Raw genomic sequence first — 27,474 nt, forward strand, 5'->3', positions numbered from 1 at the left:
GCACCCTGTCATTGAGATATCCACAACACATCCTAGTATTTAATCAAGTAGGAGTGACACTTAAAAACAGTTCAAGAGCCTAAAGGGCTTTGCTATCTGAACAGCAGAGGGCAAGAATTTAACTCCAGTGCTACAGCCCACCCACAGCAAATTCAGGGATTTTTACTGTCAAAATTAGGCACCTAATGCTCTTGGTTTTTTTTTTCAGTAATATGCTCCATGATCTTGCAAAATTGATGTATTTTCATAGCAGTATCTCCATAACTATTTTTGGATATTAAAAGGCAAGTGTCATACTGACAATGTCTTGGAATTCTCCTGCCACACTGTGTTATAACAGTAATTCCTACACGTTTCACTAAGTACTTTTTGCACAGTGCAAAAGAAGTGACAAATCTTGGAAGAACATTGTAGACATAAAAGATATTCAATCTGCCACTTCTTTCACAACCAAGTAGACTGTCGGGTTCCCTATGGACTCTTGCCACATTTTGCCTGGATTTGTTAACTATGTAATTTCGTTATTATTATTATTTTTTATGAGTATATGGGCAAATGGTGGCTTTGATAATTTTTAACTGGCAAGGTGAGATGACTGTTTTACCTTATAGGACACACTCTTGCCATTTAAACGTTCTAGAAATCCTGATGAAATTATCCAAGGCAAATATTTTCTTAACAGTACAAGATTAGCAAAATCATCTACATCTCTTTGGTTTTTGGACCCTGGCATGGAAATACGCAGTAAACATGTGATGGCAGATTGATGGAAGGAAATGGTATGGCCACATTCTTTGCAGTCTAGGTATTGCTGGAAACATGTGGTGGGATAAGCTCCATAGGGTAATTGGGTTCTTCAGTGCAAAGATTTTAGATAGGCTAAATAGACAATAATATCACATCTGTGCTCTCACAGTCTTCATTGTCATTAGGTAACTACAAAGATACCATCCAGTAGTGAGTCAGGTGCACTCTAAATTGCAAGTCATATAGCCAAAACGTGCATGGTAAAGTTATACACATAAAATAAACTTCCAAGTGAGTGCAATGAAAACAAAATCTGACCATGAGTACACAGTATCCCCATGAGAAACAAGTATGCCATGTGACAACCATATGCCCATGAGGTGCTTATCACTCTTAATTCAGCAGTACACAGCATGCAAAACCACATGCTGAAGAAGGCATGCAAAAAGACAGACACACAAAAATGCACTTCAGGTAGCCGCAAAATAAAAAAGGCATTTCACTGGAATAGCTCCTTGATCTGCCAGAGTAGCTCAGGAAATGTAAATGTAAAGCAAGCTGGAAAACATTGTGAGGAAAGAGGGGAGGAATGGTAAAACAGGAGTATGGCACAGCAGAAATAAAATAGAGGTGATCCAGTTAATTTAGAAAAGCATGTGCTAAGTGCTTAAAGAGTGACCAATTTGTGTCCCTGAAAATCATCCACATGGGTAAGGATTTTAAAGTCTCTAAGGGCAATAATAAAAAAATACAAATATTAGTCAGAATAAAATTCAGAAATATTAAATAAATTATCAAATACATTTTACAGATTATAGCCATGAAACTAGACAAAAGAAAATTAGTGGCCTTCTGTATCAAAAAGTCTATCTTGAACCTCAGATATACCAGTATCAGCAGAAGAACAGAGGTGCTAGTCAGAACAAATGCACCCAGCATCTCTTAAAAACAAGCTCTCCTCTTCAGGTTCTAAAGTTTTTGAAGTAAAACTTGGAAAATTAACCCTGGAAGGAATGCATATTAATTTTTTATTTACAGGCAGCCAAAAGTAGTACAAAGCAATTTGGAACAGAGTGATTTGTTAGACAGTACTTCCCATTCTTGGATGAGAAGCTTTAGTCTAGGGATAAACAAAGTAAGAAAATCTATGCTTTAAAGGAAGGGTGGTTCAGCAGCCCCTCTGAGAAACTGTCATTTATCACATGCATGTTAGACTGAAAGTAAAAAGTATTCTCAAGCTACATACTTCATCAGATAAAATCAGAAAGCAATTTTTTATACTGTATATGACAGAGCTCAAGAGGGCTCAGTAGAATCCAGAGGAGGTCCCTGTTGCAGTCATATTCATGAGATGGAATTCTGGTTTAGGAAAACCTGTCTAAGTTTATACCTAAAACTCCACTGATATCTATTGTAAATGGCTTTTCTAAAAAGTAAAATAGAAGTCTTGGAAGTTAACTGATATTAAGATAATTATTGAAATTTACAGGATGTCTGCATGAATCTAGCCAGAATCAGGGACAAATGCTGGCCAAAGAAACAAAAAAACATCTAGCTCTTTATGAAGCATCATAGCAAGAATTCTCTCTTCTATGGATTCGTATTAATTCACTGCATTGAGTTTACATATATTTCATTAATTTCTTATAGCTAAGACTACAGAGACATGACAAAACTTTGAGTAAGTAAACCGCATTTCAGCCTCTTCTGTTAAAATCAATGCAAGAGCATTAATACTACTTTTACAAATTTAAGACAGAAATTCATGTTTGGTGTAAACAACCTTACAAAAAGCCAATATACTTCTGTGAAGGAATTTTCTGTGAGAAAAATGTTGTGTTGTTTTTTGTTTTGTTTTGTTTTATTTTTTTTCTCTTTCACAAGTGCAATATTAGGACTGACAGAAATAATACCTAGCTTCCTAGCTTCAGAGTATTCTGGTGTCAGGATGACTGTAATTAAATTCCTTAACTGAACTGCATTCAGATCTCTTTGTTTAGACAAAGTAATTTACTATAAGATATATAAACTGATAAAAGGATAAAATATAGCAGATTTTAAAGCTAATTGAATATTATGGTTAATAGAGAGATTTAGTATGCTGGTGCTTCCCCCACATTTATCTATTCAAGAAAATTAATTACAGTAATATTTCAGTCCATGAAGGCCAGTGTGAAATGAGTACATTGCCTGAGAAAGGCAGTAAAAATTACTAACTATGCAGTGGTTGGTGGCAGTCTTCTTAATGATTTCTATAAAGACCACAGAGCTGGGTGTACAAGGCCTTTACCTTGCTTCTCAGAGAAATGGTGTGGAGTTTTTAGCATTGCCTTTTATGGCTTGCAGGTTGACTAAAGCTTGTTTTGAAGGCAATGCATTATTTTACCTCCCACACAAATGTATGAGGCTCCATGACAACAGCCATTCACATAATTTAACTTCGGATTCTGGCAAACAGCTTAGGAGTTCAAAAAGCAGTTTCTTTACAGGTGAAGCCACAGGTAGACTTTAGGAAACGCGGAGTTAAGGGGCAGTCCTTTTCATTTTGACCTACAAATCAGATTATTTAAGCTGCTTTATTACTTATTTCTACTTTCTGGGGTCTCATGCTGTCACCCTAGCTGTTCACTTGTAAGACCGGCTGACCACCCAATGACCACTAAGCAATTTTCCTCTGTTTAAGATGCGGTTTCTTAGCATGACTCTGTCATAGTACACTGAAAGGACACAAGGCAAAACGCTGGGAAGTAAGAGCAGACAGGTATGTCTTTTATCTTCTGAAATTCAAGTCACTGAAGATTTCCCTCTCTATCTGCCTGCTTCCCTTCACGGTCTTCCCAGTTTCCTCCTAACTGGAAAGGTCAAAACTGAAAAGCAATATTCTCCAAAACTCCCTTTCCACAGCTTGTCTGCTCTGTCTTTGGAGATGTCAAACAGTCCAGGGAGCTGTCTGAAAAAAAAGGCTCAGATATGTGCCAAAGCTACTTGCAAATGTCAGGAGAAATGTGAGAGATCTTGAAGATCTCCATACAAGTTTCTGTGTTGTGATTTATTAATGCTACAGCTGTGTAAAGCCACATACTGGGGGAATCACATCTGGTTACAGGGAAATATTTTTAAAATCAAAGTTTAACTGAAGGTCACGAGGATTTTGCTAACCTTTCTCCCAGTCTGAGCCTAGATCAGTCCCTCTATTTACAGCTGTCTGTGTTTAAAAGTTCTCGAGGCAATATAATAGTGTGCTCTCTTTTAATAGAGCCCCTAATCTCTCTACATCACTATTTGAGAGCAGGCCATGAAATGTTCTCCCTCTAAGATCCCAAGCTTTATTTTCTCTCCAAAAAAATCTTTGTCCTTCCTCTTCCTAGTTTGAGAGTCTCTGTTTCTCAGGTACATCATTTCAGGACTTCCCAACTCTGACTGGACCTGGGCATGTGTCCTGGTTTCAGCTGAGATAGAGTTAATTTTCTCCCTAGCAGCTGGTGCAGTGCTGTGTTTTGGCTTTAATCTAAAAACAGTGCTGATAACACACCAATGTTTTAGTTTTTGCTCAGTAACGCTTACCCTGATCAAGGACTTTTCAGTCTCTCATGATCTGCCAACAAGGAGGGGCCCAAGAAGCTAGGAGAGAGCAGGGAGAGGATATCTGACCCAAACTAACCAAAGGGATATTCTATACCACAGCACACCATGCCCAGTATATAAACTGGGGGGACTTATCTGAAAGGAAACAATTCCTGATCAGGGATGGGTTGGGTATTTTTCAGTGGATGGTGAGACCTGTACTGTGCAGCATGGCAGTTTATTGTTGGTTTTCTTCCCTTTCCCCATTTAGTTTTACATCTTCCTTCTTGTTATATTCCTTATTAACAGTAGCCGTCATAGTAGTGTTAGTATTATGTTTTATTTAATTGTAGTTATTAAACTGTTCTTGTCTTAACCCACAGGTTTTATATTCTTTCAATTCTTCTCTCCATCCCACCCAGGGAGGGGGGAAGGGAAAGCTGGGTGAGCAGCTGTGTGGCTAACTTAGTTACTCACTGGGTTTGAATGACGACAGCATGTCAAGAGAGCACCTAAGCCACAGGTAGAGATAAGAAAACACGTCAACTCAGAAAAGTACTAGTGGAGAGCTTCTTGAGAAAATAACTGACTAAACAAAGCCTGCAAAGCTTAGTTGGCCCTTAAATATTCTACCATTGTCTCTTTTCATAACATCTTTGCTTATCATTCCTATGGTTAATTCTTCTCTATAGTATGCCCTCTTGCACTGGATTTCAGAAGAAAGAATACCCATTAATTAAGGTAAGGGTAGATTGATTTTATATTACAAGATGATGCTTGGTCATCATTGGTAGCTCTAGCTTCTTTTTTTGGCTAAGTATGAAGTGCCTGTGTTAGAACAGATGAACTTGGAAATTTGGGAAGATAGAAGATAAAGCACAGAAGTTGTGGATCAGCAAAGATATTTTATATACTAAGAACAACAATAGCAGCTCTATTTCCGAAGCATTCTGGGGTTAATTTTTGCTGTTTGTAGCAAAAAAAAACCAAAACAAACAAACAAAAAAAGCTATAAACAATGACCTCTTTCCTCTTGCATTTCAGCTGACAAAAGCATGGAAAACCAGCAATTTTTATAGCCTTACATTGACTTTCTTTAACATAACCTTAATTTTAATTCATGCATTGTAGACAGAAAACTAAAAGCTTTAATAATACAGCCATTAGCTCTTATGCTTTATTAAAACTATTTGCACACTCTTTGTCGCACTTGTGAGACCTTTCAACAATACAAAACACACTTTTAATACGTAAAGGAGCAGAAACTCTCAGAGAAACAAGAATATTAGAGCAGAGTTCAATGACGTAGGAAAGTACCTGGATAAAAATCCCCTTGCGCAAACATGTCAATCACATAGCGACAGAATGCATATTGATCTAACAGAGCAAAAGGAAAAAGAAGAGTAATGAAGAAAGCACATTTAAAATGTTGTTTCTATTTAACAGTGAGATAAAGCTTGGCAGTGCAAAGACACATTTCAGGGATAATTTTACTTAGATGTTTGTTTTTTTTCTTGGCCTTCAACAATTCACATGTTCAGGAAGAGACAATTTATTGTCCAGATGTAATTTGAACCTCCTAGTAAAACACTTCAGAGCTACCAGTGCCCCAGAGCTACCAACTCTTTTTTGAGGCTGCAGCATGCAGTGCATACCCCAGCAGTGTACAGCCTCAGCTTTGACATACATCCTGATCCCATTCACAAGTACTGTGCAAACTGCTGCCTAGCCTCAGGTCCCAAAGACTTTTTGTATCCTTAAAGATCCATTTCAAATAGTCGCAGCCAGGTTACGGAAAAATTCATTAAAGTTTTATATCACAGTGTTTTGTTAATAGTGTTTTAGCAGTATAATCAATACATCCATTTAGTGAAAGGAGATATAAAGAGAACTCTTTGTACTTACACTCCTGTAGCAATGAAATTTTCCACAGAATTTTATCATTTCACTACAGAACTTTTTCGAAACACTAATCTTTACAAGCATATATGTGTATATTGAGTCTGTATATCTGTATATTTACACTGTTGAGAAATTAAGGCTTTTGACTCTAAATGAAACTCTGATTTCAGATATGTTGAATGTCTATTGATTTCTCCTACATATGCAGAGCTGAAGACCTTAAAAAAATTTCTAATATTAAGAATAGTGAAGAAAAGTTACCAGTTGTAACTGAATTAAGAAAAATTATATCCAGTAATATTATTTCTGGATTCCCCATTTGACCAAAAAAAAATCCATGTTGCCTGACTGGACTCTAAGGGACATTAACTTTGAAAGTTAATGCTGACAACTAAATGCCAACTCTGTTTAGCTAGTAAGTTCCCAGCTCTCTTTGAGCTAGACATATTCATCTGTCTGTCCTAGACTGTTCTAGCACAGTCCTTAAACTACAGAAGTTACATCTCATCCTCTTTTCATCTCCTGTTTAATCTCTCTTCTGTTCACCTACAAAGCTTCTTACCTTCTCTTTGCAAAATTCAAAATAAAATTATGCAAACTGTAATATTTAAAATTTAAAGATTGGCAGCCACAATGAAATTTAAATGCAAAATGATATTCACAAGTATATAACATTCACCATATTATTTTCTTTCTCACACAGTTCACATGAACATCAGTATTAGTTGATGAGGCATTTATACAATTGCTGCTTTATAATGTTGACTGCCATAGAAGTCCTTGGGTGTAAAACTTTAGCTTTCAAAGTAAGATTTCCAATACAGTTGTAGAAATTAGGTTTACAAGCTCAGCAAATATGTAATTGTTTCTACTAGTTGATAGGAGACCATGCAGTGATTTCCTGTTACTGAGATTGCATGAATGATACTAAACAGTGCTGTAGAATCCAGGGCAAACCTTTCAAGAGATACAGAGGGTTGTGGCTCTAAACACTGCTTTTAAAATGTTTCATTACTATTCATAAGAGTTTCTACTTTTGTATTTAGGAATTCAAATTTATCATTCTGGCTGCTTCAAGCTTTGGATTCCATCCTTAAGGAATGGAATTCTAAAGAATCTGGCTGCAGTATCTGTACTAAGTCTATGTGCTAATTTTCTGAAAAAAAAAGTAGCAACATATGTGTAAGAAAACAAGTGTGTACAAATCTACACTCTCAGTAAGCCTGTCTAAAGCCACTACAGTGTTTGCAATGACTTCAGTGAGCTCGCAAATAGGGCCTCAGCAAGTGTTAATAAATAAAATGGACCAATTCGTATACTTTAGCCCAGCAAGCAAATGGCAAGACGTAATTCTTGCCTACAAAGCTGACTTTTCCTTATGCCTCTTTTGCCAAAACCATTGCCTTTATCCATGCTGTCCGTTGGGAAGAGACCTTGGACTGTCTTGAGGGCTTGTATAAAAGACTGCTATATGGCATGGGGCAAAACCGTGTCAGGGGACATAAAATGTATAGGCAATCACAGGACAGAGCACAAGCCTGTGGTGGCTCTATTTAGGTTGTGACATAGACATAAAGTCTAGCGATTCACACCATTTCAGTAATATCCGTAGAATCACAGAATGGTTAGGGTTGAAAAGGACTTTAAGATAATTTATTTCCAACTCCCCTGCCACGGGCAGGGATGCCTCGCACTAGACTGTGTTTCCCAAGGCTCTGTCCATCCTGGCCTTGAAGACTGCCAGGGATGGAACATTTACCACTTTTTTGGGCAGCCTGTTCCAGTTCCTCACCACCCCCACAGTAAAGAACTTCATCCTTATACCTAATCTAAACTTTCCCTGTTTAAACCTATTGCCCCTTGTCCTATCACTATAGTCCCTAATGAAGAGTCCCTCTTTGACAGCTCCGTAGGCCCCTTTCAGATACTGAAAGGCTGCTATGAGGTTTCCATGCAGCCTTCTCTTCTCCAGGTTGAACAGCTGCACTTTTCTCAGCCTGTCTTTGTATGACAGGTACTCCAGCCCCCTTATTGTCCTCAGGATCCTCCTCTGGACTTGTTCCAACAGTTCCATGTCCTCTTTGTGTTGAAGACACCAGAACTGTACACAATACTCCAAGTGAGGTCTCACGAGAGCAGAGTAGAGGGACAGGATCACCTCCTTCGACCTACTGGTCATGCCTGAACTTCCTCTGTTTAAGTTTAAACTCATTATGCCTTGTCTTAACACTACAGTCACAGACGAAGAGTCCCTTTCCAAAATCTTTGTAGGCCTCCTTCAGACACTCTAAGGTTGATATGAGGTCTCCACACAGCCTTGAAATATTGAAATAGTCCATTTCCTAAACATACTAATGCAGACAACAGTTAAAATAGAGTGTGGTGTCTGAGTTTAGTTGGGTTTTGGGGTTTTTTTTTGGTTGGTTTTTTGTGCTTTGGTGGTCTCATTTGTTTGTTTGTGTTGGGGTTTTTTTTGTTTTGTTTTTTGTTTAAATAAAAAAAAAAGGACGGGATGTTAAACCCTGAACAACAAAAACAGCATTTCTACAATATGTGATATAATAAGGTGCACTATAACATCCCATTGAAGTTCACAGGAATTCTGTCAATCAGCAAAGATCGAAAACTAAGGAATTTTAAATTAATTCAGTTTTCCAGATGTCTCTTCATGGCTAAAAATTCATTTTAATTTAAACTGCCTTGTTTAAAAAAAACACAACAAACTATAGCTGTCACCTTATGACTCTAATAGCGGCACAAATATTCATCTGAGTAGTAATAAATCACATCAAAGTTTGTGACTAGAATCTTATTGATAAATACAGTTACAGATATTTCTGTCAGTAGACCCCATTTGCTTTACCCTGTGGGATGACCTATCTTTTTAAATTTTAATTTGGGTAGGGAATTGTGAAACAGGAGGGAAATTGTGACAGCTCTTCTGTGACTACTATTATATTTTTTACCTTGTTGCAGAAAAGCTGGCAGAACTAGACCCCTGAGCAAGGAAAAGTAAGGATTGCAGGTTCACAAAATCTTGGTGAAACTGTTTTGACTTCAAAATTATATTCACCTTGGGTCACAGTGGGACTGAAATATAGAATTGAGAGTATCCAGCTGGGCAACAGTGGATTATGGTGGGAGAAGGAAGGACGAAAGTAGAAAAAGTAGCTTTCATTGGAAGTGTGTAGCCCTATCTCTAGTGATAAGGGCAGTTGAAGAGGCTTCTTCCTTCCTCCACTCCACCTGCCAGGGTTCATTGCACAGTCACTGGGATCACACTCTAAAACAGACATACAAAGTGGTCTGTTAATGTTTGGTTTGAAGATGGATAATTTTGCTAACATTCATCAACTAAAGGGGGAATCCCACAAAAAAAACAAACCAAAACAACAAAACAAAACCCTAACAAAACCAATAAGTAAAATTATATCACCCATTCTCTGTTGCTGTCTGTAACCCCGAACCCCAGCTTGCTTAAAATATTTTGCTGCCAGGGAGTAAAGTGCCTCATCTGCACACCATTGCTTTTTGAGAGCCTTATCCTGAACAGTATGGAATGGATCCCACTGAGCATTGAAACCCTGTCAGAGCAAACAAAAACTGAAAGAGATTTGTACTTCCCAAAGGGGCTTGACAATTTTCTGAATTTTCAGCTTGGTCACAGGAATCAGCATGAAAAATGTTGCTTTGATTCTATGCCTCAAAGGCTTCAATATTTGAAGTAAACTTCCAAATTCACTAGAACACAACAAAACTACTAGTTCAGCACACTATGCATGTCAGAAAGGGGGCATCTCTCAGATTTCTGAAATGTATAATTTAGGCAACTCCCAAGGTGTCCAGAGCTGATGTTTATGAAATTCTGAGAGAATCTGCCAAGGCAGATTCAAATATCCAGGCAGGGATGGCTGCTTTTGTGTTCTGGCATAACAATTTATTCGTAGTTATCACCTGAAAGGATCAAATAGGTGCATCATGGAATGCTGAGCTCCCTCTATTAATGTCAGAATAATCCTGTGCTTGCAGTGTAGCAGTTCATACAGGGAGCCAGGTCCTGATGCCTTCATTCATACAAAATTGTACCTAAAGCCATGGGAATGCCAAAGGGAAATCAGGAACTAGTCAGTGTATCTTGGGAATGGAAGAATTCAGCCTAGCTCTGACAAAGAGAAGCATATAGTTAACATCTCTGACCATGATGCATGTTATTTTTTTTTTTATCACTTAATTTCTACCTTTCACCAGGGTAATCACATGTCTTTCCTTTTTAGGAGACATTTGGAAGCCATTCACATGAAGTTACATCAAGCAGGTGTATCACTTTGTCATACATTACCTGACAAGGTGACAATGCCTCACATAATGTGTTGTAAAAAAGCTATTACATTTACTTTCCTCTGTTGCTACTTTCTTTATTGTTATGGTAAACATATGCAGATGTAGAAGCAAACCAAAATTCTCAGCAGGTCATTGGACAGTCTATATTTTCCAAAATAACTCTGCTAGAAATACACTACATAAATGTTACTGACAAATCCATGAAGACTATCTGAGGAGAAATTGGTCCTTGGTAAAGAAGGATTTAAACTAAAATAAATCTTTAGCCATGATAAACAGAACATTCTGGGTATATATTAAACTTATTTTATTCTCGCTAGTCTCATAGCAGTGTGAGATTCATCTGGAATTTATTTATACTGCATTTTTGTTTTTCATGGGTGGACTTTGGTCCTTGACATCTTTAGCTCCATTCTCTCTGCTTCCTCCCTACTACCTTTTTAAGATCTTCATCTGTTTCCTCCTGGGTTTTTTTACCTTTCTTTTCAGATTTAGTTACAGTCTGAAGAGCTTTCTCCTCCTTAACCTTCGGTTTGGCCTTTATTAGCCCAACTTCTGTTGTTTTAGTCTCTGCCTGCTTGACTTTCTCAGCTATCTTTGCTTCTCCTTTTCCATCCTTCAAGTCCTTTTTAACTTTTGATTCCACTTTAGTGCTCTTTACTTTCTTCTCCTCTGCAGATGAAAAAGAAAAAGCTTTCAGTGTCATTCTTTCCTCCCCTTCCCAGACTTCCTCCCTCCCCACACCAGTAATATCCAATAGCACTTATTTTACCTTGCGCTTTCACTACTGAGTACTTCTTCATTATTAACAGACCTGATGAAAAGTATAATCCCCCAGACCAGACAGACTTGGACAGAAACATGAGACGCAAGCATTTTTATTGTCTTTGGTCCTGTAGCAAGTATTTGACAGATACTAAATACAGTAAACTATGGTAAAATATATAAAATGTTTCTAATGACTTTCTGGTAACTTTCATAGTATAAGCTAGGGAGGCAAAGGTGGTTCATTGTGAAAAAAAAAAGATATGTAAGGTACCTCCAGGGTAAATCTGAGTAACTTTAGACTTCAGAGATCAGAGCTAAACAGCTGTAAGCTGCAAAAGTAGTGGATTTAAAGTGTGGCTGTTTGTAAGGGTCACTTTTATGCACTGGTTCTACTTCTCTGCTGAAAAAATCTTGAGTTCTTGAGTTTCTACACCAATACCCCAGGCTGAAAGACTAGTCTGAGGCAGTCCAATTTATATTGCACCTTGCAGCAGAGTGGAAAGTTTCCAAGGAGAATTACTAAATTGTAAATACCAGCGTCTGAAGCTACACAGGAGTTGGTGACACCAGAAGTATTTCTTCTTCTCACCCGTATTGGAAGCTTTGTCTCATCTGAGACATGAATGTTGACAATATGTGTTTTTCTAGTTTACTTCAGTGGAACTTCCAATAGTAGTTTAAAATGCCACTGAATATGGTTTAAACTAATCTTTTTAGCATGATGTTCACACTCCTGTTTTCTTCGTAGCTTTAACTACACAAGCAAAACTCGTATGCCTAAAAATCTGTCTTTTGTAAGGCTCTAGACTTCTATTTCTATTAAGCCACTGGGTTGACTAGAGCAGTTTTATCAATATGTGAACTGAATCGTTCTACCTATTCTAAACCAGAATACAGATATTTATATGAGGGCATTCCTACTTCCAAACAAAGCAGTAGCATGACTAAGAATTGATGGCTAATGAAGAAAGAATTTGCTTAACTAGTTACAGTGAAAATGTACATATCAGATCACTTATAATTAGGCATACTTCTTTTTCCAGTAAAAGTTCATACCTTTAATTCTCATCTTTGAAATTTTAAGAGATTTTAGAAGGATTATGCATAGAACTAACTCCAGAATGTTCTAGAGACATTTTATTTCAAATTATATTTTAATTTCATTATAGTATTATGTAGCTGATTTTTCACACATATTGTATTATCTGCTTCAGTAAAAGAAAGTTTATTGTTTTTAATGTAAATTCTGGTAAAAAATGTAGTATAAATAAACAAATAAATACCTTTGGGAGGAGGTTTCTTTTCAGCTTTTTCATGTCTTTCAGGTTTGTCTTTTTGAATTACTAGAAATGAGTACAATTGTTCATTAGGGAAAAAAATCACAAAGAATACAAAAATATTGCAAAACATAACAAAATCCTGGGATGTTTCACACTTCTTCCTGATTCCTCTTTTTTGCTTTGCAAAATCCTTTCTTATTTTATTCAGGTTCACACACTGGGGTAAAAGCCTTCAAAATATCTATTGAGACTCACTAATGAGAAGACAAGTAGGTTACACAGATCTGAAGATTTGTAGGGAATGTTTACACTGCACATTCTAGATAACACAGATTTGCTCAGCTCAAGCTCTGAGCAGCCATGGGCTTGATCTTTTTGTGCTCCAGCTAACAGGAAGCTGTGTGGCTACATTCATCTTGCCAAAAGGTGTTCTTCTTAGCTTGGGCTCACTATCATAAAAACACCACCACAATCCTGGTACTCACTTCAGAGCCCAGCTAGACTGAGTTCATGTCTGCACAGGATACACTGTGTAAACACACACTGCTATGTCCCAGAAAGGCTGTCAAAATTTTGTGCAGAGACTCTTATCTTTCCTCTCTTGGTTGCCATCCAGACACATAGCTGGAACGAAACAGCCTTGAGAGCTAATTACACTTCTTTCAAGAGATAACTACATAGCAGCAACATCCTCTCTAACTGAATTCGAGACTGGAATAGCTGCCTGTATAAACCATGATTGATATTTAATCTTGTTTTTCTTTTTCTTTTTTCTTTTTTTTTTTTTTAAGATAGTGTCCTGGGTTCAGCAGTGGCAGTCATTTTTCACCTAAGTAGTTGGTGCAGTGCTATGGTGTTGACTTTCAGCCTGGGAACAGCTCTGATAACACCGATGTTTTTAATTGCTGCTCAGTAATGTTTACTCTGACCAAGGACTTTCTGAGTCTCATGCTCTGCCAGGGAGGAGGGGAAGCCAGGAGGAAGCAGAGACAGGACACCTGACCCAGACTAGCCAAAGAGGTATTCCATACCACAGCATGTCATGCCCATCATATAAACTGGGGACAGTTACCCGAAAGGGTTTGATCACTGCTGGGGTCAGGCTGGGTATCGGTCGGTGGGTGGTGAGCAGTTGTATTGTCTTCTCTTGTTATTTCCCTTATCATTATTATTATTGGTGGTAACAGTAGTGGTTCTGTGTTATACCTTAGTTACTGGACTGTTCTTATCTCAGCCTGTGGAAATTACATTCTTTCAACTCTCCTCTCCGTCCCTCTGGGAGGGGCGTGGAGGAAGTGGAGGGAGTGAGTGAGTGGCTGTGTGGCTGAGTTGGCTACTGGGCTTAAACCTTGACAGATAGCTGTTGCTTAGATGGTGTGTTTAAATAGCATTCATATCACAGATGCTTTCTGCAGCCTTTAACAGGGGCTGGAGAAGTACCCTCGCATTTCACTGAACAAAAAGTGACTGCCGGGGGAGTAACCACCAGATTTTCAGTACTCCTGTTCCCTTAAACTGGCCTGGACCTGAGCATCCTCATCTTTTATGGACTGCAAAGTGGTTGAAATAGGCCCTCAGCATCCGTGGTAACTGATCCAGTTTAGAGCAGACACCAGACAAAAGGGAGTGAGCTTGGGAATAGATATAGCTCAGCAGCACACTGCCAGTAGAAATGTGCCTTTAGAAGCACTGGGGCAACGAGTGCCCTAGTGCACTAAGTCTACCCATAGGGACTTGCATGGCATGGAAGCACTCAAGAGAGTGTAGAAGGTCTGTATGTCACACCACTGCAGCAAATCTACTTAGCTACAAAATGGCCAAATTCTTCATAAAATTTTCCAGCCAGTGACTAGAGTCATGGCTGTTATTAAGCACATTAAAGCTCTAAGTGATTATTTGGTTAGCTAGCTGAAGATAAATGGGTAAGCAGGCTGGCTGCTCATTAGGAATATCTCAGTGATTCTTGGAAGTTATTTGCTTTTCAAATCTACACGGACACTATGGGCTTTTATTTTCTCTGGATAACTACAATGTGATTTCACTTTATTAAAAAAAACATACACTTTCAAGTTAGACACTGAAAGTAGAAAAATGGCCAAATATCCTCTTAAAAGAGACTGTACAATGGCTACCTTTCAAAGTTTTTAGAGTTTTGTCTTCATTCTACTTTTCTGTAATTTTCTGTAATCTCTTTCTTCACTCCTATCTTCTGTTTTGCATTTGTCTTCAAGAGTAAGGTCAGCTCCAATAAAGACTGATTTATACATTTGAATCTATATTGTCTGAGCAGATTCAAATTAAACGTATTAAATTCATGCATCCCATCATCATGAGATTAATCTAAACTCCATAACAGATTGTTACTTTGTTACTGTGATGTATTGCATTATATATTTTTTCAAAGCTTAGCTGAATAAAAGTAAGAGGCAATGACTGAAACCTAAGTTCATTACAGAAATACCTGGCTTCAGAAAAGCAATGCGCATTAAAGAAAAAAAAGAAAAGAAAATCTCACAGCAAATGCATTCAAATGCCAAACAATAAAAAAAGTTAATCTTTAAAAAATGGCAAAACAGGGCAAATTTATTGGATATTTAAATCCCCCCGTCCAAATCATGGTTAAAGATGGCATTATCAGTCAAAAGAATGCTGAAAATCACATCTCACACATGATATTGCTTTAGAATATATATGATAATTAGTAGATATGTAAATCTTAATCAAAGCCATGGAGGACAATATAAATCATATACTGAAATGAAAATGTTATTGCAAAAAAAAAAATAAAAGCAGGAAAATGAAAATCTATTTTTGGATGTGATAGAAGATCCAGACTGAGAGACAGTAAACACTCCTGTGTTAGGTCTGTCCCAGACTGAAAACTGATACACAAGAGAAAGCCTTCTTTGCAAGTAAATTACTGAATCCCATTGTGAAGGAAAAGACATCAAGGAATGCAAATATTATAGTCATAGGCTTATTTCTTTAGCTGCACAAGAATGATTCATAATTATCTCTCTGCATCAAAACAAGAGAACTAAGCAAGAAGTATGTGCTGAGCAAGAGTTTACTCGGGATGATCAAGACCTAGTCAAGCAAAAATCAGAGCATCCAAAAAATGCACACCTTGAACTAGAAGAGCTTTATACTTTAAATACTCATCTCCATGGTCTCCCAAACTATAAAAGCACTGAAAATCTATAATTTTGCAAAATCTAATAAAAATCACCATTACCTTTAGAAGGTGCTTTCTTTTCATGCTTTTCTGGCTTTTCGGGTTTCTCTTTCTGAATAGCTAGAAATACATAACAACATTAATGGTTATTAAAAGACAGAAATGTTGCTTTTCAAGGAATACAAGTGAGAAGGTCAAGAAACACAACTAGGCACCACAGCTATCCATACACAGAACCAGAAATATTGATTCAGCTGCTGTTGATGCCAAAACACGTGATTTGAACTTTCAAAAACTTGTCTATGATCCCTGAGGTTTCTACCATCAGCTGGCAGAGGAATGGCTTTTCTGGCACGACTGTAATCCCATGACAGAAGTTAGTCAAGAAGAGACAAGCTTACTGATGTTGTTTACTGGTTCTTTTGTTGTTGTTGTTTGTTTTGTTTACACTGTCATTTATTGTTTATTTTGGTTTATTATTTTTGAGCTTTCTTGTTTATGACTTTGGTTCATTTCTGAAGGATTTTCTAAACTCCACATAACAACTAACAGTTTTCCTAGCTATGAATGATTAAACACTATAATTAATTACAGATCTAATTGCAATGGCATTATAACTAATGCTCTTTGGGGCTTTTTGTTTGCTTTTAATTTCCACTTTACAAATTGAAATAAAATACACTGTAGTTACTAGATTTCTGGCTCAGGTTTCAGAATGCACCCGAGTTGTGCAGTAGTCACTGAGCTGTGGTAGTCTAGAATATTCTCCTATACGGGTCCTGATTTGCCAATTTTTTGTGACTGATGTTTACAAAATAACGTGTTCATGTCTGTGCAGAACTGATATTTATATGTGATCATCTCTCCTGAGGTACCCTACAGCTATCAAGCATGTAAAAGCACTCAGCTGCCTTTTTCACTCCAGCATTTGAGTTTACATTAAGAACAAAAAAAATGTACGCATGAGCATTACTATGTTCTCTTCAGCCTTGTGTTGGTGCTTCAAAAGAAAGTAAAAGTTCTGGAAGATAAAGCAGTGCTAGATATTTATTTATTTCAACTGCTTAAAGATTTAGTCCTGCCTTATTCTATATCTATGCAACCACCCTACCCAGGATTATATTTAAAATGTTATTTTTTTCACATAGCCTACCTCATTACCTTTTTTACAGGTTGTCAGGTATTTTTCCATGATGACCATACTCTTTTAGCAGCCATAATTACTGTGAGTGCTGGAAATACTCAGAGATTACTGTGAGATTATCTCCCTTCCTCAGACAAAAAACCAAAAACTATACAGATGGAATAGGAAGTGTTACTCAGGCTATATGTCTGCAGACCTTTACATGATGTAATGAATTTAATTAATAAAGTTCTATGACATTTTTTCCAGTCAAGGTGAAACATGAATGGAAATTGAGTAGACAATTAGTTCTGGTGTACCTCAAAATGTAAAATAAATTCTGTCATTAAATCATTACCTGCATGCTTTTCCTTTTTTTCAGGTTTGTCTTGTCTTTCCAGTTTGTCTTTATGTGTCACTAGGAAAGAAGAAATGTGTTCATATATGTTAAAAAATACTGTGGAAAAACATAAAAATAATTCTACCAAGATAAGCCTTAGGAGACAAAATGGCAGACTACTTTACTCTTGAGCTGTCAAGTGCATAACTACACATCATACTACACTGGTGTGATCAGAAAACTCTGGATAGGAAGTTACCTATTACCATCCAAGCCACCGTAACATGCCTTAGCTGTTTACTACAGTAATAACATCGCTTGCAATTGTCTGTCCAATCCTGAAGAGAGATTTTCAGAAAACTGTCAAGGACTAAAGCAGAGCTCACACTAAATGTTGCTGCCTGCACTAGGATGGGGACACCACCTGCACCTCCCCATACTGTCAGGCAGAGGCATATGAAAACCCTGGAATCAATGCTGGAGCAAAAGAGCATCACATGCACACATGACGCATCTGTCACTTGCCAGCTGGCTTGAAATGGATAACCAGTAATGGATACAGACAGCTTGTAATGCACACTAGCTGAGATTAGGCCCTGGCAATGATGATGTCAGAGCCATAATTAGATGACCAGTATGTGCAAAGTAAAAACTAACATGACGACAGTGGAAAATGTATTATGCTACCCAGTTATTCAAATAACATTTTCCACTCACTTTTCTTAGAATTTTACACAATAATTTTCCAGACAATGGGAAATAATCATGTGGATTTTAGAGCAATTCAGAAAAATGAGCTGTGAAACTACAAGCTAGCTTTAACTTTTATTCCTGCAGAGAGTGCATCCAAATTTGGTAAAACTCCCTTTGCAAAAAAGAAAATAAGGAAGTTCTTTAACACTACAGTGAATTCCATATCTAATTGAAGCAAAAGAAGAAGGGTAGGAAATGTCCAGGCTTTTACATTTTTTTAGAAATATAATGATGTATAAGAATGAGCTCCTGACATAGCTGACTGAGTCACTTGTGACTGAGACACTTTTAATTGTTCTGTGTCATTAGATAACTTTCTTAAACTTCATCGTACAAGCTGATTAGAAATTAGAATAGTATGTTATTAACTCTCTGTTACCTAAATCTTGAGAAGAAAATGTATATAAAGTGGAAAATGAGCAGTTAAAATACAGGGATGCAGTGAAACTTTGGAGTCTCCCAGTCACACTACAATGAAATGGGCTTTAAAAAAACATGTATCCATAGTCATAGTTTTAAAATACAAAGTACAGTGTGAAAGCAATGTTTCTTAGTATTGTAAATGCAGATAATCTCTATATGCAGTACTGGTTTAGTAGCAACTGTAGTGATAGTTCACTAAACAAAACTAATACATTCACTTAAAGATAAAACAGAAAATTAGTGGGACTTCTGACATGTTAAGACAGTATAATAATACTTATTCTTCTTCATTGGCTATCTGAGATTGGCTTTCATTCGTTATTAGCTTTTAAAAACATTAAATATAGTTCTCCTATCAAATCAAATTGAAGAGTTTCTGAAATTTTCCATAACAGAGAAGTCTTAATGACACATTCATATTTTAAAATGGGACACTATTGTGTTTGTTCTGTTATTTTTCCAAATCTCAGAAATAAATTCCTCTTGTCACCATCATTCTATTTTCTAGTAATAAATATTAATTCTAATACAAACCTGAACTTCTGTGCCTGCCATTAACCTCTAGAGTCCATTTGCTAGCTCAATGTATTTTGAATTATTTATATAAAATGGGAATCTCCAGTCAAAGACCATTAGGAAAGCCTAGTCAAGTGCAAATTTTGGGAAGGTGTATGCTCACCTGGGTTGTGAGACTTGTGTTCTTGGTCTGAAATAAATCAGCCACTGCTGGATATTGGGTCTTCCTTTTTTGGGGGTGATTTATTATGACCATTGGCCTATTTGTTCTTCCAGAATGGGCTTCTTCCTCCAGCCTGAGACTTCATTAATCACATTTTTATGTAAATGACATGTTCTTAGGAGGCTTAAAGTGTTTTGACAAGTAGGTATATTTTAACAAATGCCATTTTGCCAAAACATCCCTCTCAAGAGGCAAACTAGATGGTGGCCTTTGGAGCCTAGAGCTAACTCATGAGTTGTGGGTGGGGAGGAAGTGGTATCTGATTCTGACTCCTATAACAGCTGGATCTGTAATTTGTTGCTGGCACACATTAACAGCAAATTAGTAAATCATCTCTGAAATGAGCTTGGGGAAATTTTTTTTCAAAGGCAGGTATCAGGAGCAGAAGACCTCCGGGGACCATGCCCTCTATGTTACAGTTTGCTCATTACATTTTGCTTAGAATTATTCCCAAACATGAACATTATGCTTGGATTTATTCAAGAAGACTGAAAAAGATACTTAATTATGCTCTCGGCATCTTTTACATAAGTTAATAATACAATAAAACTTATTCATAAATCTCTGAATATAATTTTTGCCTTTTTCTCAGCAATGAATTCAAAGTGATTTTAAAGTACTAATTCTCCTACCAACTGGCTTTCACACCTCCTCCATCCTTAAACGTAATTGGGTTTACAAGAAAGGTCTAAAAGTCAATACATTATATCATTTTGAACCACTGGCAAAAAGACAAGGAACATACTGAATACGTACCCTTCGGGGGTTCCTTCCTCTCAGTTTTTTCTGGTTTCTCAGGTTTGTCTCCCTGAATTACTAGAGATACATATATAAAAATATCACATAATTAATCAGTAATCTGGAGGAATTATGTACACTTATTACACTAAGGCAATAGAGGAAAAATATTTGTAAATTCAAATAATGGGTTTTAGCTCTGAGTCGCAGGTACTAGATAATGTATAGACCTCTTTGATATCTCCAGGTCCAAGAGAAATATTTTTCATTGAGTAAGACTTCAGATGTTAGACTCTATTTCAGTAAAATAAGTAATTATTCAGCGACCTTAATCTAATCTGTGAGATCTCTTTTGGTCTCACTATAGAAGCACCCTGACTCTAAAATTTCTGACAAAGGGAATTATTTTCAGTCTTTGAGAGCACAGATTTTTATTCTTAAAAAAGAAAAGAAAGCTTAAATATCGCTATATTTCTTTCCATGCTGTTTTTAATGTATTTTTAGCTGTTACTTAAAAAAGATTAAAACAACCACATCTCTTTTAATCAGAGCATAACCTCAGGAAGAGCAGCTGTTCAAACCACAACAAAATACATGTCTGACCAGAAACAGGCAAACATGAATCCTTAGGGACTATTGCCCACCCAACTTTCAGTCCATATTTGGACAAGACTATGCTCCACATCCTAATGATTTAGATGACAAAAACTTCCCATGTCAACCTCTACTACTAAAAGGCTAGCATATTGTAATTTCAGGGGCAAAACATTTTCTTTGCAATGCTCAAGTTTCCATCAACAAGTAAATCACAGAAAATACAACTTCAATTAGAAGACAACTGTGAGCTTTTTACACAAGCACAGTAATGGTTTTGCATAGTTTCATCTCACAAGCTTTGAAGCAAATGTCATTTCACAGAGGTGCAAACGTTTTTTTGTCAGTTAAATATTTCCTCATTAGAAAATAGGACCATGTCTTCAAGAAACATCATTATAAGCATTTAGTAATTTCATTATGTCTTGCATGTGTTCACATTATCCAAATACATTTCCAGTCATAACAGGTAAATTATTGTTGATAACAATTTGCAATATAGTAGAAAGAGATTGAAGTGGGATTTTTTGAGGCCTTTAAGGAATATGGACAGCCAATTTAAAGTAAAAAAACAGGCTGTGAAGAATGCAGCAGCACCAGCAATGTATTACTGAATGAATTAGAGGCTGTAATTCATTCAATTGCTTTGGGATATCTAGTAACTTACGAAGGGAAAGGCATCTCCCCTCTGCCTATCTCATGAAGAACCTAGACTGAACATTTCTGCAGAAACTGCAGCATGCTTTTACATCTTACATTTGTATTAGCAGGTGCTAGCTTTGTACAAAACATTTTGAGCTAGCCTATTGTCAGTTTTGGATAGGATAATACCACAGTTTTGCAAACAATAGCTCTGTGATGGTCAGTGGCAGTGAAACTTGAGATTCTGCACACCAGACAAAAGCATTTGTAGTCTCTATGCCAAAAATCATAGCTGAACTATGCAGAATGGAGTGGCAATCAGAAAGCTTGCTTTCAGCCACAGAGCATCTTATTTGTATAAGGGAGACTGTTGTGAGGTTTTCTGTTTTGTTTTGCTTTGCTTTGTTTTTAAATTTATTCTAGTTTCTCCATGACATTTCCCTATTTTGTGCTTTAGAAAAAAAAACCCACAAAACATAAAACAAAACAAAAAATACATCAAACAAAAATGAGCTTTGAAGGATGTTAACTGAATTGAGTGTCAGCAGACCTTAAAGTGGACAGAAAAATCTAATTAAAGTTCCTTCATGTTATCGAAATGGTATTAAGGGGATAAAAAGAAGGGAATTTGTGTGAACTCCAAGTTAGAAACATGGAGAAGGGACCACTTGACTCTGTCTTGAGAAATAAAAGTAACTTGATATATCTGGGCATGGAGCCTGGAATGTGGATAAGCAAAGACCAGCCTGGCATAAGCATAAGCTATTTTTCTTTTCACTGTGATAGGTTGAAGGCCATCTCTGGCTAGTTCAAGAGCCCTATTCTGTATGTTGATATCCCACAGTCTCAGAGTTTGCTAATCTCAGATTGTAATGTTTGCCATTACCTCTTATGGACGCTGTCAAAGTTATGGCATTTGGGTAGAAACTTATCTGGGAAGGGCAGATGCTGCCAAAAATTAGAAGGCTCATTTTTCAGGGCTATGATGACTGCACATTTTTGACTCTACCATCACAGTTCAGACAGGTCACCAAAATCCTGAAGTTTTTGATCTGACAAACTTGAATAAGATCTTTCTTTTGCATTTTAACTCTGCTTTCCCCATCTCCTGAAAGGTTTTCATGTTCAGCTTCATACGTAGTCCTCAAATCTCTGTCATAGATAATACTTCACTGTCTGCAGATCTTTACCAGGTTTAGACATGTGGATATCTGTTTCTTTGTAAAGGATTTAATACATGTCCTTTTTCAAGCCCACAGAACTTAGGTGCAAGTATTAGGTTTTATAAGTAAATCAGGCTGGCCATATTCCCATGTTTGTGTTAAACAAACCAGAGTTAATAAGATTTTCTTTTGCATATAAAAAACCAAAGAGAAAGCACAGAAAAATGTTTTTAAGGCTGCTAAGTGAAGCACTCCTCAGCTGAAAAATGCTGGCACTGAAACTGCTCATTCAACTCCAACCATTTGATTTGCTTTATGATACACTTTGTAATTAAAAGATCACTCAAAAGAGGATGATGGATTTATCAAAAAAAAAAAAACAGTGAGTAACTGAAATTAGTGTTATGACAATTGTGTAAGCTAAATCTTTCCCACAACATAAAGAATTTTTCTTGGACTTCCTTGCAAATACTTAAAAATTATAAGCTCTGACTGAACTGTTAGTAGCTTTGAAAAAAATAAAACACCCCAAAATGATTTTCGCACCATAGGTTTTGAAAATCACTGAAGCATTTTTATACTACTTTGAATGAAAATCAGCTTGAAGCAAAAATATGAGTATGAAAAGTTTTATTCTCAGTGACAAGGGTGTGGTATATTTATAAATACTCTAAAATAGGAGTTTACAACAGAAAATTTAAAGGTAATTTATCAACATATTCCAAACTTAATTGTATAAGAATACTGTTATCTAATTCACATAAAATTAAAAGCAAGAAGTAGCATATATGTAACACGTTTTTCTAAATTTCAGTCATCTAATAGTATATTTGATTTGCAACAAGTGGAAGGCAGTGAAGTAGGATATAATTTAGCTTTTCCTCATTAAAGTATTTGATATCCTCACCACAAAAAGCAAACAAGTGCGAAGAGATGTAATAAGGAGGCACTATTTATTTACCTAAGGGAAGTAAAAAGTTTCCAGCTGAGTAAGTCTGAAGTCTGATGCTTAGTATAAAAGTAGGTGATGAGCACGATATGCACAAAGCAGATATTGCTTGCTCCAGCTAACTTACTAAGTGCTCGTTTATACAGCAACACTCAGAAAGTTAAGATAAATGAACTAATACAATGAAGTTCGAGTGCATTAGTCAGAGACCATTAAGTCTCTGTGTAGATGCTTTTATTGGGAAGTAAAGTAACCTTAGTAGTAACCTTAGATGCTATAAGTTAATTCTTCTTCAATAATCAAAAAAAAAAAACAACCAAAACCCAAAAAACAGAGAGAGAGAAAAGGTAAGGGACACAGGCTTCCAGGTCCAAAACAATAATCTAAGAAAATCACAGCAATTAATGGACTATGAAAGCACCTGCACTCGCTCTAAATCACCTCAATTACCTGAGGAGGTGCAAGAAGCTTGCCTCTGACTTTGCTCAGGTCCTCAACAGCTGGCACTAGGCATGCACACTTTTTTTACTGCAGTGCCTAACCCTGTGCTGGATTTAGCCTTGCAACACTGAATGTAAATGCCTATATAAGAGCGAGACAAGGTCTCATGAGTTACATGTTTATATAATTTAAAATTAGATTTAATTGTAGCAGTCAAAAAGTGTTACATCCATCCGAAATGAGATTTAGGTTTAACAACTATTGGTGGTAGTCAACCTTCCCACAGCACTGGCTCCATCCTAGGCTGCTGTAAACCCATACAGCTACATGAATACTTGACAGTTGTATCTTAACCACTATAACTACACTGCTATCTGTACCATGTTAACTAGTTCAAAGTTAACTCATGTATCTCTGTAGCCATACCTCCAGGAATTATGCAGCCTTGTGTCAAACATGAATATGCCATTTAATTTGCTAATTTTGTCAGTTTACATGTGTTTCTAGTGTACTGCGGATTTGTATAGTCCAGGTCTATTTATCTTTTTAGCTGTCTCAAATACCTTGTCTTCCAGTTATAGCAAATTCAATTATGGGGTCATATTATACTTGTCTTTATAAACTTGTAATTCATCCATGTGCCAAAATATAGACACCTTTATTCTGTGATCTTTAAAATCTGTCCAAAGAAGTGGTAAATGCTCTAACCCCTGGCAGTGTTCAAGGCCAGGTTGGACAGAGCCTTGGGAGACACGGTGTAGTGTGAGGTCTGCCTGTCCATGTCATGGGATTGGAAATAGATAATCTTAAAGTCTTTCCATCCCAACCATTCCATTATTCTATGATTCTATGATTATCAGTACTGCCCTATTGATTACTTAATAGAGGCAAGAGGGACAAATATGTGGTATGCATAGTAAATGAAATAGTTCTGGAGGGCCTGGAATCTGTTTGTCAAATCAGGCTAAATTCAGAGATACTTTCTGCAGCAAAAGAGGGAGATCAGTGTTAATTTGCAGGCAAACAAGTATCTGTCCTATAACCACTGGGATTTAATATATGGTTGCCACAGGTAATATTTAATCATCACATTGTCTTTTTCCCTCCCTCACTCCAACAGCAATGTATTAGTGAAGTGTATTTGGGAAAAGCCACACTGTAGATCAGCCTTTTCCAGTTCCTTCTTAATGTCTGTTGTAATAAGATATATTTCCCAGAAATGCAGGACAATTAATTTCAATGTTAAAATTAGTTTTCCATAAAAATCAGAAACGATCAGTCCATCTGGATTACCATTGAACCTTCCATTAGAGAAGCTACTTACATGTACTTTTATATTGATATATTTTATCATTGTTCTTCCCTGTTTACAAAGTATTGCATAGTTATATTGTATTGATAGTAATAGTAATAACAATTATGACACCTGCTACTTAAACAGCCTTCAGCAACAGCTTAGAGTTTTATGTCACAAAATGACAAACTCACAGGACAGCTGTTCCAGGCTGAGAAAGCCCTATCCCTTGGCCTTTTCTCCTGGGGCAACTGCTCCAGCCCTGACCATCACAGTGGCCTCAAGCCAAACTCAATACAGTTTACTAATGGCTTTCCTGAACTGGGAAGCGCAGAATTGGACACAGCATCTAGCTGAGGTTTCCTGAGAGATGAGTACAGGGGGATAATTAATACCTTACTGCTACTGATGGGCTGAGCTCATACAGTCCAGGGTCCCATTTGCCCTTGTGAAAGTACTGATAAATCAAATACCAAATTGGAAAGACCCTATTTCATAGTGACTTTGTGCTTATGTGTGTACATAATTGTGAAATAATTTCAGTGCTCTTAAGCAGGAGAAAATGCTTTGGTGAATCATTTCTCATAGTATTTCTTCCTTTCGGGATCAAATTGACTAAGTACAACAATTGAAAAGTACAATAATTGAAGTATTACTAGCACTTTATCAAAATATTTATTTCAAAGCAAATTTTAGGGCACAGGTTTTTCTGGCTTTTAATGCCATAAGAATCTTTCTTATAATTTCAGCCACTTCCATCTGGAGTTTTCAGTAATTATATCTATTCCTGTTATTTCAGTAAAATCTTTTCAAAATTAGGCTTGTGGGTGGAAATCCCTTGTAAATCTTAGGACTTTGAGTCAGGAAGGCTGACTATTCAAAAAATGTACTTAAAATTATTTTTAGAACTCTAGTGTAATATTTTGGGGTGGTGTTTGCATTTATTAAAAACATCCATTTTACCTCTGTATTTTTCCTATTAAAAACAATAAAATATAGTTGCACATACTTTCTGGAGGTACTTTAGAAGGTAACAGTAAAACTCCCTTAAGATTCATGCCTTTATTATACTCTAGCTTGAGGCCAGATGGAATGGTTTCTTACAATTTTTGTTCCTATGTACAAGATGCATTTTTGGAACTAAATATGAAAACAAAAACCAGAAAGAATCTGTCCTGTGCTTCAGTAAGTGATTGCATAATTAAAGACAGCATTATCAGGCATATGCATAAAGTGGCTTAGCTCTATGACCCATGAATGCTTTTTTCCGGCATTTCATAAAATTTTAGTAATCATTTCTGCAAAGCTTGTGTTCTTCTATGTAAATCAATGAATTTCTGTGTAGATAAAATGGTACACAAGAGGCTGTTTTGGTCAAGGCTGCAACTTCATTTGTGCTTTTAGAATACTGTGTGTGAAAAGACCTTAACTGGGATCCCTTGCATTATTGCCTGGCTGGACCACTGATAACCTAGAAAAGCTCATTTTCATACAACATGATTCATTAAGTAGTTGGGAAGCAGGTCTAGACACTCCAGATGACCGTGATTAGCAGACTGGAAAGCTAGGAATAGGAACAGAACTAATATAATTATGTGAAGAAGCACGTGTGTATATAGATACTACTTTTAATAAGCTCCCTTCTTGCTTCCTCCTGTCATAACTAAGCATAGCACTGGTGCATCAGAGAGATGTGCATCAAATTTTATGCAAACTAGCCTTTACAGAGGAGGTTTTCTTAGGCAAAAAATCTGCACATATCCCAGGAAATTCCTTTGTTTACCTGACCTTTGAAACCCAGTCCAAACCAGTTCCTCTGTGGATTTTTAGAAAGTGCCAGTTAGAAAAGATTGAGCTATCTGAAAAAGAGTAGGTGCTTAAAATGGAGGCTTTTCTTATCTCTGATACACACCTGTCTCACTGTTAACTAGGACTTCATAACTTGGTTGGCACCCGCTGGCCTATAAATTTGCTTTTTAACTTGCCCAACACACTTCATGCTTTTTGTACCATAGGAAGATCATCCGCACTCTACTTTCTTGCACCTTTGCTACAAAAAAAGATTTCTGGATAAGTTTGGATGGGAAAATATTTTTTTATGACTCCCCACTGACAATATAGCCAAACAAACAAAATGACACTATTTGCTACTGTTAAGGTATAGATAATTCTGTGATAATTTACAGCTTGAATGCTTCTATAATATAAAAGTGATAACATATGTAGTTAACAAATACACTGTATATTGCATCTATATATATATATAAGTAGATAATCAGACAGAAGTATAAAGTTACCTTTTGGTGGTGTTTGCTTTTCATGTCTCTCCAGCTTCTGTTTGGGAATTTCTGAAAACAATGCAATGTAAATTTAGCAATATTATAATAAGCTTCACACACAAAATATCAGATGCATTTTCATAATAAAAACATTTAAGTTCTTTAAATATTATAGGAGAGGCATGTCTTTATCATCTGCTTATTCAGAATTATATACAA

General features: G+C 36.6%; 1 protein-coding gene across 1 annotated transcript in view; it reads right to left on the reverse strand.

The window, feature by feature from the left end:
• TRDN (triadin) overlaps positions 1-27,474 on the reverse strand; it is a 226,918-nt gene that overhangs the window by 143,098 nt on the left and 56,346 nt on the right. The window contains exons 6-12 of the mRNA XM_034060756.1: positions 27,274-27,324; positions 19,912-19,971; positions 17,259-17,318; positions 15,838-15,897; positions 12,606-12,665; positions 11,032-11,226; positions 5,629-5,688 (exon numbers count right to left, since the gene is read on the reverse strand). Coding sequence (XP_033916647.1) covers positions 5,629-5,688; positions 11,032-11,226; positions 12,606-12,665; positions 15,838-15,897; positions 17,259-17,318; positions 19,912-19,971; positions 27,274-27,324 — 546 coding nt within the window. The remainder of the gene's footprint in view (positions 1-5,628; positions 5,689-11,031; positions 11,227-12,605; positions 12,666-15,837; positions 15,898-17,258; positions 17,319-19,911; positions 19,972-27,273; positions 27,325-27,474) is intronic.

Source organism: Melopsittacus undulatus, chromosome 3, assembly GCF_012275295.1.
Source record: "Melopsittacus undulatus isolate bMelUnd1 chromosome 3, bMelUnd1.mat.Z, whole genome shotgun sequence".
NCBI lineage: Eukaryota > Metazoa > Chordata > Aves > Psittaciformes > Psittaculidae > Melopsittacus > Melopsittacus undulatus.